At 41.2% G+C, this 12,445-nt stretch overlaps 1 protein-coding gene and 1 long non-coding RNA gene across 3 annotated transcripts; one reads left to right on the plus strand and one right to left on the minus strand.

Annotated features, from left to right (window-relative positions):
- Positions 1 to 486: 486 nt before the first annotated feature.
- LOC111272836 (uncharacterized) lies at positions 487 to 11,827 on the minus strand. 2 transcript variants are annotated; one of them, XR_002687755.2, is made up of 3 exons: positions 10,788 to 11,827; positions 2,820 to 2,855; positions 487 to 913 (listed from the first exon to the last, which is right to left on the minus strand). It is a non-coding gene; the product is annotated as an uncharacterized LOC111272836 (long non-coding RNA). The 2 variants fall into 2 exon arrangements; XR_015315864.1 differs by lacking the exon at positions 10,788 to 11,827 and having other exon boundaries at positions 2,018 to 2,896.
- LOC111272835 (uncharacterized) lies at positions 640 to 4,198 on the plus strand (the record flags this gene model as incomplete). Its single annotated transcript, XM_022854476.2, is given in 2 exon segments — positions 640 to 821; positions 3,258 to 4,198. Coding segments are annotated over 2 exon segments (277 nt in total), but the record flags the coding sequence as incomplete, so codon positions are not given.
- Positions 11,828 to 12,445: the final 618 nt, after the last annotated feature.

A 12,445-nucleotide genomic window follows, 5' to 3' on the forward strand; every position in this document is an offset into this window, starting at 1 on the left:
CCAGAGCCGTCCGGAAATCGGGTTGAGTGGGGGGTGAAAAAACCGTCGTAAGGTTTAGGAAACGCGGAAAGTCGCTAGCGGAACTGGCGGTTTGTTTTTGTTTTAGTGTATTTAGAGTAGCATAGTGTATGAAGTTATCGATGGTGTAGAGGCCATGACTGTTAAAATAATCTTGTAGCATAGCGATATAATTTTTAATATTCTGCCAAATTGCTAAATCAAATGTTTATATAAATTAGGCTGTTAAACAACTATTATACAACGGAACTATGTTAAACCAGATTTTGTTTGCACTATATCTGGAACATGTGAGCAGAGTAAAATTTTTTTTATTTCGCTTTTAGGATCTAAAGATGTCACAAAATTATAATCTAAATTGCTAACAATATTATGCCAAAGGACACGGACGGTAACGGATTACATACTTCAGTGCTGAGATTTGCCAAAGATTTACTACTACATATAGTAAAACTATAATAATTACTATAGCTGTTACTCCGCACACAAGCCCAATATTGCACCAAGGACTGAGCGGTTTTATTTTTTAAACGGGCATCAGGTTCATGCCCAGATGCATATACCAGACTAATAGCAAAATAGTAATTTGCGATCTTCCTGTGTTATGCTATCGTTGCTCAGTAGTCTGCAGGCGGCCGTTTCGTCAAGGAGAATGATTTTCGTCAAGGTTACGACCCTTCTGCCCATTGGCGTGCTGCTTGCCACTTCGCACCCGGGTCACACCACGAGGACGTTTCTGCATCTTCAGACCACACTGATGTTGCGATCAAAGCACGAATCCGGATTCATGGCACTCCGAGACGGTAAATGCCCACAGCATGCTCTGGGGGGTGAAAGGGGTTTTTCACCTTTACGCTTTTTTCTCAGGCTCTCACTTTTTACTTCTACAGCGGTACTATAATCACATACAAGAATAACATAAAAGAATAACTTATGACCTTCCATTTGAAAACAGTCAAATTGACGAATAGCTAACATAGGGTAGGTGTCTGATAATTAAATGAATTATGCTTTCTTGTATGATTTGTTCGGGGGCACGGGGATGGGGGGTGGTTAATGTGTTTTCACTATTTTATCCAGATATTGAAATGTAAATAAAACTGAGACAGAAAAACTGCGTATATGATATTCTAGTTGTGTCTGCAATCGATGTTAGCGGCGGCCGCGTTCACAGTAGATGAAGTCTATCTATTTTCAAATTACTTTTAAGCTTTTTTCCATATGCGTATCTAAGTGCCAAGTTACATTAGATGAGTAATTAGGGTTGCAACATCTTCACTTCAAGCGAAGAACTATAAGATAAAAATAAGTTGTTTAACTTCCATTACTTCTCGTATATTGTTCTATTCACAAGAACACGTTGTTTTCCATAAAAACAAATAATTTTCAGTTTCACGGTTTAAGGCTGCAATAAAGTAAGTTTCCTTTATGAAACCAGCGCACTAACATTTAATTCTTTTAATAAAATTTCATAGTCGAGGCTTTACATTCTTGTTGAAGACAAACGTCTTCGTTATTTTCAGAGCGTTTGAATACAGCTTCTTATTGAGTTGCTTTGGAGAAGCCTGCTTTTGCGTTTGGGACTTCTATGTTATCTGATGATAACGACCAACACTAATTGGTGCCGTTCGACACACACAACTGTTCATTTGCTTTGTACTGAAGCGGTAATGGCTGAAGCCGGCCTTGTTCCCAAGAGAGTAAGTTAACCCACTTTGTTCTCAGGTGCCTTTATGTTGTCTACAGTATCCAGGTATTCCCATCCTCTTATGATTAGCTTTTTTAATCCAAACATAATATCAATGCTCAATGTGCTAGTTTTTATTTCTTAATCTACTAGATTCATTTCGCACCATTGTATAGTTCCACTCAGATCACTTGTGTTCATTATATTCGTTCGCGTCAAGCCTCGCCAAACTTCAGATCATATCCGATTCAGTTTTAGTCAAGCAGTTTCCCTTTTTCTAGAAGTGATCAAGCTCTCCTCAACACCATTAACCTTTTATTTCAATGAGCGACGCTTCTCCTTGATCTTTTCGTGGTCTCATCATTCTTTCAACGTCCTTTGTACTCGATGTTCCCCGCGGAGGTCTGAACGGGCTTCCACTTGAATCCGTCCTAAGAAAAACAGCCTCTTCACTTCACCATGAGTCTGTTCGCGTTTCTCCGGATCGCATACCAACGAGCTTTCGGACAGCGGAGCGGGCACAGACGAGGAGATGACGACAACGACGAATTAGTAATGAACGAACGGACGCATGGATGAAGACGCTCGACAAAACACGCCACCCGTGTTGTTACGGCAATGCCGTCGGGATTCTATGAGGCAGTTTGCATGACAACGCACCCGCCGCCGTCGTTAGGCAGACTCGACGCTAGATGGATTTGAGCGGACGAAGGCCTGCTTGGACCGTAAACGTGCTAAGAAGCTCGTGCGGCGATGCCGGTGGAAACGAATTGATCATGACGAGCTGTGTAGCTCGCTCAGCGCCTCGGAGAGACCGTAACAGAAGAGATAATAGGCAAGAAAAAGGAATACGACGGGTGCAGATCCGCTAACGTGTTCAGTCGGTACTGAACGACGTCGGATCGCGGAAGATTTTGAATTTAACTCGTACTTTTTTCTGCTTTGAACAACACTAGCCGAATACATTCGCGCTGTTCATTTCGCGACGAAGTATATGCCATCCGGGAAGCTACTATAACTAAAGAAAACGAGCTGGCGAGACACATAAAAAGGCAGAGATGATTCGCGGGATAGCATTGTGCTCTGACTATGGCGTCAAGCTATATGCACATACCTAGCAACCTCGCTCAGTCCTATAGCGAGCCACAACCTGAAAGCAAAATGGAGGATGTAAATACTTCATAAAAGAAAACGTATCTCACTACAACAAGTGCAACACAATACATTTTCAAATGGTGGGGAACGTCGCTTGGAAAGAAGGCAGTGGACTTCGTGAAGTCCTTTATAAGCATTTACATGACAAGGGGACGGTGCATCACTTTTCGAGGCTGATAAAATACGTAGAGTTTAGTAATTAGAACAGTTTTTATGAAAATACCAAAAAGGGTAAAACATGAACTCTAGTAGCGCTGTAGGATGGAAAACAATTCTGATGAGCCCTTCTAAAGCTGTGTTTTTCTTTAAAGATCCTTACAAATCAACCGCTTAAAAGCGCTTTCTGATTACCAGTAATCACCCGATTAACGTATTGCAATTTACTTTCCGTTTGCAGACTTCACTTCCCATCCAAATGGACCGTGCGTCCTTAAAGCGCTTATTCAACTGAAATTCCATTTTAACAAAACGTCGTCAGGTGAACTTCTCTAAAATTGTATTGATCGATATAGACGCGAACGGAAGTCGACTTCTCGTCACAGTCGCAGAAAAAGGAACGACTGCTGTTAACTAGCTAAACTACGATAAGAAAATAGCCATTGGCTGGTGTGTCGTTCTACAGGGCGAGCTAAAATATGTTTTGTCTAAAGAATAGAAAGGAACTTACATTCACTTTAGTTTTTCCTCCATAGCGCTGTACGAGAAGTGGTCATACATTCAAGTCAACCTCTGCAACATTATCGCATCTATGACAATATAATTTGAAAAAAAAAGTATCACATAAACGCCAAGTTTGGATTTCGGAATGATGTTATTGAGTATTGTTTTTGTCTTATAGTGATATGTATATACACACGAACGATTACATGAAATGTCGCAATGTGCCAGTCCCTATCGAGTATAATGTTGATGCCGGCTCAAGCACAAACTCTACCTTATGGAGAACTTCCTGTGCTTCCTGTCTATGGACGTTTAGCATTAGGTGAATTATCGTTTATGTCTTATCTAGTGTATCTAGATGGATTCATGTGAATCCATCTACAGGAAGCAACAAACCATTATCACGTCAGCGGTCCTTTAAGGCCTTATTCCTTCAACTTCCGTTTGTATAGACAAAGAATGGAATCATTCAATTATATTTACATTGAAGCTAATAGAATTATAATGATGATATGGCGCTTTGTCCGTACCTACCACATTCGCTTGTCAAAGAAAACAATAAAACTAATGTAGTATAGTCCTGTTCTAACATCCAAACACAGAAATGGGTCAGACTTAAACAGGGCAGAGCCAACATTACTGTCCAAGTTATCTAATAGGAGCACGGGGATTGTTGCAAACGGCGCTATTTTCTTAGTTGTATCGTTCTGGGGTTGTCTCGGACTCGCGACCACTACAGAAGCTATATATAACAGCTGAGTACTAATATGCCAACACTAATGAAATTCATAATCCAACCAATATGAATTTGTAACATTATAAGATAAATCAGTGTTGTACCTTAACCGATGTATAGCATAACGTAATCATGCGTTACGTCATTGGCGTTTGTATGCTATGAGGAACGTAAATTCATTGCCTCAGTAATTGTCTCGTAACACCACGGATGTAACCGGCATCAGACGGCGATTAACTAAACGGAAAAAGTTAGCTACGCTAATTACGCGAGTAATAAGGTCAATCCGTCAATGAAAGTGAATACGGAAGCTATTTGTCCCTATTCTACTACACAATATAGGACAGTGTGTAAAGACGTGATTTTCAAGGGGCAAATATTTTGCTGCAGGACGCAGAGGCGAGTAACACGAGCAACAGTAGCAATTTGCCGTGCGCCTGCAGCTATACGCAGCGCTCCATGTTTAAGATATGAGAACACACACACAGCCACAGGCCGAGCCAAAACTACTCAATTAACACATTAAGGAATACCGCTAATTGACAAAGGGCCACACTTTTACGCATGTGGGCATATGCGTATCGCATTGAATCGTGATATCAGCGGTACCTTTCTCTGGTACGTAGGCATAACACATAAGTTAATCTTAGAAGTTAACCATACATAGGCATATTTTTGTGCTCCCGGAAAACCCTCGCTCGCTGTTGAGGTAAAGAATAACAGGTTTTTGTGCCTGTAAGGTGCTCAGCTTGTCAAACATACCACGTAGGTGGGCAGATGATTGCAGGTACACACTGCTATAGCTGCAGTTAACCGGAGCTGCTATTGAGTCTCGACAAAGGTGTGTGAGATACGTAGTGCCCGCCAAAAATTATCGTCCGCAGTCAGAACTGGACTGCTACTACGCCACCATTAGTACTGTACATATATATAATACGGGTAATTGTTCAGTGGCTAATTCTCGACACAAATAACAGGGGCAGGAGCCACTCCCATTAGCTGGAAAAGACGATCACTCTGGCCCGTAGGTATCGCGTGCTTAACAAGTTGCAGTAACAGCAGAAGCATCGGGCCTAGAACAGCTACGCTTCTATTTTGTATGGCTCATCCACGTCGACGTGCCGGATAGGGCACGCTGTCATTTGGCCGTGACAGCACAATAAAGAGCCCTACTCGTAGCGGTCACTTGGCGATTCTAGCACCGACAGTGATAGTTTTATAGCGGCCAGTTTGTTTTCCGCCGGAGATGAATCGAATCAGTAATGCGCTAGACATTCATATCGTTATTAGGCAGGAAAACGTATTTATAATGCATGCAATTCGTAATTGACCAATCCCGTCATAAAGGCAAAGCTAGCAGTAACACGGCGGGAACAAGAACAGGACGCGTTAGATATGAAAATCGAAGGTAGGCCCAATTTCAGCGTCCGTCCGCTGCCTCAAGAAGAAGTGTCACGTACAGAGATCATGCCATAGCAGTAGCGGTAGTAGGAATAACGCCACATATTTGTACCGTACCAGTATTCGATGACTCAGACAGCAGCGTTCGCACAAATCGCGTAGGCGCTATAGACAGGGGCATTGGATCATGTATGTTAAAAGCTAACGGTTAAAGCCACTGTTCAGCTATATTCTTTTCGTAAATTAAAAGTCCAGAACGAAAATTACGTAATGTAAATTCAAGTTAGTACAACAATGAAATATATATATAAACCGCTAAAATTTTCCTCCGTTTACTATATGTTTTATTATTGATGTTAGGTCTATGTAGCTAGACATCAAGCCATAAATATCTGTCAGCCATTAACAACGCCTTTTCAATACCTAATGACGATGTAAAAGGGAGAACGTCATAGAGTTAATTGGTAGTCGTACAAATGATCCTTGAGATTTGCGCTCAGATTTGGCAACACACGAACATGGTACGAGCTAAATATTAGATACAGAATTTGTCTGTTAGCTCTAATGGGTTATTGGAGTTGTGAAATGGGGTCATCAATTTCGAAGTGCCATACCGACTAGCAAGAAAATGACTAAACGATAATTAAAAGGACAGCTCTCTATAGAGCCATTAGGAATATGTCCAGTCAAAACTGAGTTGCAAAACAGAGAATCTATAGTTTTCTTATTACGTCATACAATAGACCCATACAATTTACTAGTACACGAAGCGTACATATTATCTTTATACAATGATCATGTATGAGATTTTTCTTTGCTTATCGTCCCTTGTTTCGTGTTTGATCATAAATAACGGCACTACAACGCTAAAAAACGTATGCGTACTTTGTTCTATTTGTAATAGACACAGATACTGTTGATTAACATCGCAACCAACGGAGACGATGTAGGACTTATTGATACATACGGATTTCATCGTACAAACAGATAATGACACATAGAGAGGCGTACGAACGCAAACAAGCTGGCGATATGACTGAGAATACGGCAGAATTATACGATAGCAATAGCCTTCGCTTGAGCAAGTAAGCGGGCCTGATCGCCCACCTATACGATAGTCGCTTTCACCCACAATTGAATGAGTTTTTGTACGCTGTGACTGTTTCGTAATATCGTGGCTCCACTAGAACGTACGCTATCATTTGCTCCTGTTATCTTTTGCCATTAGACGGCCTACAGGCCAACAGCCAACACACAGGCGGACGCGAACCGTATGTCCGTTCGGCAGTATTTGCCTATGTACATTCAGCGGTGTTTGTATTTGGTATTTACGTATCTCGATTTTGGTGCTTTATGAGCGCATCTATTGTTATTGCGGTGATATTCCATGCTGTCGGAGGCAAAGCTTGGTGGAGAATAGGAGGGTGCCGAAAAGGTCGAAGGCACACCCCCGCCCACACCATTGCCTAGCCAACCGTCTCATCATCGTCCGCTATAAAGCGATCATCTTTTCGTCGTCATAGCTGTCACGGCGCTTTGCAAGGTCGAACCAAATAGCAATTACACCTAGGACAACAACAACCGAAGTCGCAATGACCCTGTCAAGAAGAGGTAACAAACGTCTTTTGCCTGTCTTTACGCGCTACGAGCCATTTCCCGCCTGATGTAAGTACGTTCGCCTCATGAATTCGCGAGAATACGTACGCCGATAGGCCGTATATAGCCGTTGGACATATCGTGCACATTGGAGCCGGCAGGTAATTACGTTTATGTGATCTGCATTATAGTAGAATGTATATACACATGTGCCTAATGTAATTTTTGTAGTTACCATTACTGATCTTATGGCAGACGAGGAGGGCCCGGCGAAACCGATGACGATATTTTAACAAGAAGCTATCTAATTAATATAATAGTAAACAATTATTGCCACCTTTGTTGAGATTCATATGTGAAACATGGTCTACATTCATTCCTGCATGTTCTATCGATAATGAATATAGTTAATGTTGTTCTTTTATAATTATATTCAGTGGTAAAGACAATTAATTGATTTATCATCTAATCAGCGAGATTTGCTTCACTTATAACATGCGCTTTTTTTCCTTTTCTCTGCCACAACTTACAACATAGTTAGGTTCGAGTTTTAAAGTAACGTCCCAGTCAAATAGCCAATTTACGATCTTTGCTCACAACCAGTCACAAAACAGCAGTGACTGGTGTTGTTTTTATTCTATTTAGCTAACAATAACTCTAAACCCAGACGGGTCCATGTTATCAGCTGAAGTTTTTTTTCGCTTCTTGTAGCTGTTAGATGTTGTTGACTGCTATTTATCGATTGATGTTGCCTGTTAATAGATCCTCTTAATAGAGATATTAATTATTGTTACTTAATAGATGGACTACGCACGATGCGCTTGTGAACCTTTCGAAAGCCACAGCGACTCAAGTGAGCCTATATCAAATCAGAATCTATGTTTAAGCGCCATTTCACAAAGCGGAAAATAGGACCATCATCACTTCAACGATCGAAAATCAACGAATTTTACTATCTACGGGTGTTAATATCTAGGCTATGTTATCTTATCGGGACCGTACTGTTGGTAATGATTTCCTTGATGATCTACTCGCGCGCTAAATCTATAGTTGTGTAATTAGATGGCCGATATGGGCAAAACCATAAATTTGGCAGGTATAATGATATATATATATATATATATATATATATATCATGCGGTAAAAGCTTAAGTAACAATAAAGCAGGCCAATTAAATTTACTATTAAGAACAAACATGCCTCTGCATAGTCCGTCCGTGTACAGCAGTATTGTTACTATCAGCTGTTTTGTTTAATCTTGTTCTCTTCGGACAACCTTAGATCGACGGTTTTCTTCTCTCTTGTTTAATTGCAAATTGAAATAGTTACTCTTCAGAAGACCAGCAATCAATTTATTTGTGTGTGCATTAATCGAAAAATGGGCCGCATTAGAGCTTATAATTAGCTTATATTTTATCACGGCTCTTGCAATTGGCCTTGTATCAGCAGTGGTGGAAGGGATGATACAAAGTAACAAGCAGCAGAGGCTAAGTGTGTGTCAATGTTTCAATTTACACAAACTTGTAGCAGCAGTAATAGTTAAAAGAAATAGTAAAATTTGGCCGAAACGCGTCCAAATTTGCGACATCATTCTATTTGGGTAATTGGCAATTGCCTAAGATACGATGCACGAAGTCCCGTAAAGCACTATAGAATCAATCCATTTTTTTTTATTCAGCTTCAAAGCTATTGTGACGTTTACAGGTAGATAGAGCGGCGTCAGCTGCTCTAACAGTTCTGGTACCACAGTCTATGTATTCAGTATCTTATCGTTTAGCCAATGTCCTGCAACGTGGTCATCGCACAAGTTCCTTTAAATTCAAGTCAGAGTTTTGGCTTGCATTTGTCTAAGTTCGTCGACCACAGATCTAGCCACTAGTTAGCTTAACACATGTGTTAAGTTATGAAATCAAACAATCACCCTACGTCCTGTCGTCAAGAGCGAACATACAAACGGAATCTCTTCGCCTTCGGTATCATCTAACTAATTTCATCAACGACTGCCGCCTCTTACGAGGAAAGAAATTACTATTTACAGTCTTCGCTGATCAAAAGCTATTGTTATAACTTTTGACGATTAAGATAAAATATTTCGGAACTTTGTTTGTATCCGCCTCGACAACGAACACATTACACAAGGCTAAATTGGCATAGGTGATAGTTCGTTAGTGCGAAAGCGCTTGGGGTGTGCCCTAGGACACCAGCCGCCGTTAGTCTGTATTTATTTCAAGTATGAATGCGATAAGCCTTTGCGCCTTAAATATGATCACAGATGCAAATGGACTGGCACTTTTGAGTTCTCTCTTGGAAAATGCTGTTTTAGCTTTCTGGCCACTCCTACCCTCGCTTATATTTCATTCAAGGGAATTTAAAGCACAAAAACAGCACCAAATATGTAGAGCAGGCCGATAATCGAGTTTGCAAATCGGTGGCAGATCAATCATTCAAACATGCAAACCTATATGATTACAGATTTACTAAGGAAAAAACAAAAATTTGCCACCCTTTCATGTATATATATATATATATATTTTAACTGACCGCTCTTACTTTTGCGGAAGCCATACATGCATCGCCTCTTCATTATCTCCCAATACGATAACCTTGGGGACGGATAAAGCTGTCGCACGTGGCTCAGTAGTTAAAAAAACTTACCGTATCTAGCCATCTACGATGGTATAAGTGGACTGCTTTACCCTTGATTATGGCAATACGGAAGCGCTATTGCATAGTGTGAATTGCAACCAACTTTTTGACATTCAATCAGTCTAAGATAGATATGTGATAGTCTCCAATACAATTTATCTGTATAACAGCTCGAAATTTAATTAGAAAGAGGCAATTTGAAAATAATCGATACGATATCAGCGATAAGAAAGATATCAGCGGGCACGCGCTTGTGGCTCATAACGACTAAGCCGACACCCGTTCCACGATGATTTTTTGCTTGCATGTACATTGTTGCGAAATGTATATGTGGGTGCAGCCTATGCCCTATTGGCATCCAGATTATCCTTTGTTTTCCGACCCATCTAGTGCTGTTCATATGGCGCATATTTAGCGTTCTACATGCACATTATAACGGCCGCACCCTCATTTTCGCGTGTCACTAGAGCCATCTGCAAATATCTGTACACGGGATGAATGGCCTGAATAAATAAACTGGGACAGTAATTATCGAACGTTACTTCACTGTTCTAATCTATACGATAACGTGACGTTCTAGTCCGCATCAAGAACTTTCGTGTGCTTGTCAACCGTTCGGCTTCGATCTAACCTTTTAAACGATTTAACATCACCATTACAGCCACTGCCATAACTATGGACACTTTAACTTTAAGGAGAAGACGCATTTGCGTTCGGCAGTAGTTTTTGCTCTTACTGCCTGTAGGGTCTAGGCGAGAAGGCTCCTGACGGCGCTTCTGGCACTTCCCACCCGCCTTTATTACACCCGACTTGTATCTAGTACGAATAATCATTTGAACGTTTGCCGGATAATGGCTGCAGTAACGCGGCAATTCTTTAGAAAATTACCTTTTCTCCTTTGACGCTGCAGTTTGTTTTGGATTATTTTTCTGCTACCGTGATGAGCGTAGACATTACGGGAGTGTCATCTAGGCTAGGAGCGCCTTTCGACCCTCTTGATCGTCATCTGTTTAGCTGCCGTTGTCACGGTTTATACCTAAATGCCTGCTGAATCAGCGGTTCACTGCCTGCTGCTGCCGTGGGAACGACGCGCAGCTCGTCCCGGGCGTTGCCATAGTAACCAAACGTCGTTCGGCTGTAAACCAACAGACGACCAAATAGGAAACCGCACCTGTTCAGGCAGCGTCCACTTCGCCGGGTTCGAAGGATCCGCCTGTTATTTTCGTCTAAGCAGTCGAGTAATTGAGATTCACAACTCGTCTAGAAGCCTATACTGCTACGGGTACCAATGAATGTAGTGTAGTTGAAGATCCTGATGACTGACGACCAGCAACGAAGTCTGAATTGTCTCCCTACACAGCGTTGTTATGTAGCGGAGCGCAGAAAGAGACAAAGCCCATAGAAGGCGGGCACTCACCCCACTTTCTGGTTCGCCTTTCAGCTTTCTATTGACTACGACGGAAATCAATGGTCCATGATCTACTTAATAAGCAAAGTGTCTACTTCTAGCTTTCAAGAAATTTGCTAGAGGTCACCGACTAGAAATGCCATTCCAATAGTAGAGATGCGACATTTCGCAACAAGAGGTAGCTTGTATAATACTGGAGCATTCTACAAGCCATCTCGGAAGTACATTATTATGATTCGGTTATTATATATATATATAACCATACATAATATATAGACCATGTCTTAATATTTGTTTTATGCTTGGAGGGCACTATGTCGCCGCTTCCTAGCCGTGAATAGAAATAATTGATTTGCTCACCTGAAATAAAAGGGATATCCGTATTAGTAATTGTGCTAAACGTTAGCATATTGTCGAAAATATTTATTTAATAATGTCAATCATTTCGGCCGCAGTATTTTATTATACTTCCGTCGCAAAATTGTGTTAGATCGTACGTAAAATGCGACGTCTCACAAAAATAAACACCTATTTAAAAGAGACCTCTGAGGCCTTCAAATAAAGAAATCCAAATTTGATGAGTAACTAAAGTTTAAGTGTAATTATTTTCGAATGCTTTTTTCGCGCCAAACGATAGATTCCCTTTGGTTGGTTGTACAACACAGGATCCACTGAAACGAAGGGATTTATTATCTTCGCATTGACGCTGTTGTGTTACAATAGTCCCACAATATAGAACAATAGTTAGTCGATCTCCTACAACTTCTCACCGTGTTCCGTTTTCCGCTTCTCTCCGTCTTTTTCTTAAAATGACAGCAAGTCAACAACGACAACAGCCGTACCAGCAAAGTCGCGTATCAGTGGAATGGACATTGAGAGCTAATGCTGCTTGTAGCGTACTCGCTAGAAATAAACGAACACGACTCTTCCGCAAAGGAGAGGTTGGCACAGGATTATGTAGTGAGTGCCCCAGTCTAAACCGTTCCGTTTGCCCTACTGCGACAAATTACCGAAACAGGCCGCTACAGATAATGGCGTGTACGTTTCTAGACAACGATCTAACGCGATTTCTGCTACCACTACAGTTTCAACCGTTGCTCATGCTGATGGTGTCTTTGTCATGACAAGCGCTCCGACC

This window comes from Varroa jacobsoni, unplaced genomic scaffold, assembly GCF_002532875.2.
Source record: "Varroa jacobsoni isolate VJ856 unplaced genomic scaffold, vjacob_1.0 contig03498, whole genome shotgun sequence".
In the NCBI taxonomy this organism is placed as follows: Eukaryota; Metazoa; Arthropoda; class Arachnida; order Mesostigmata; family Varroidae; genus Varroa; species Varroa jacobsoni.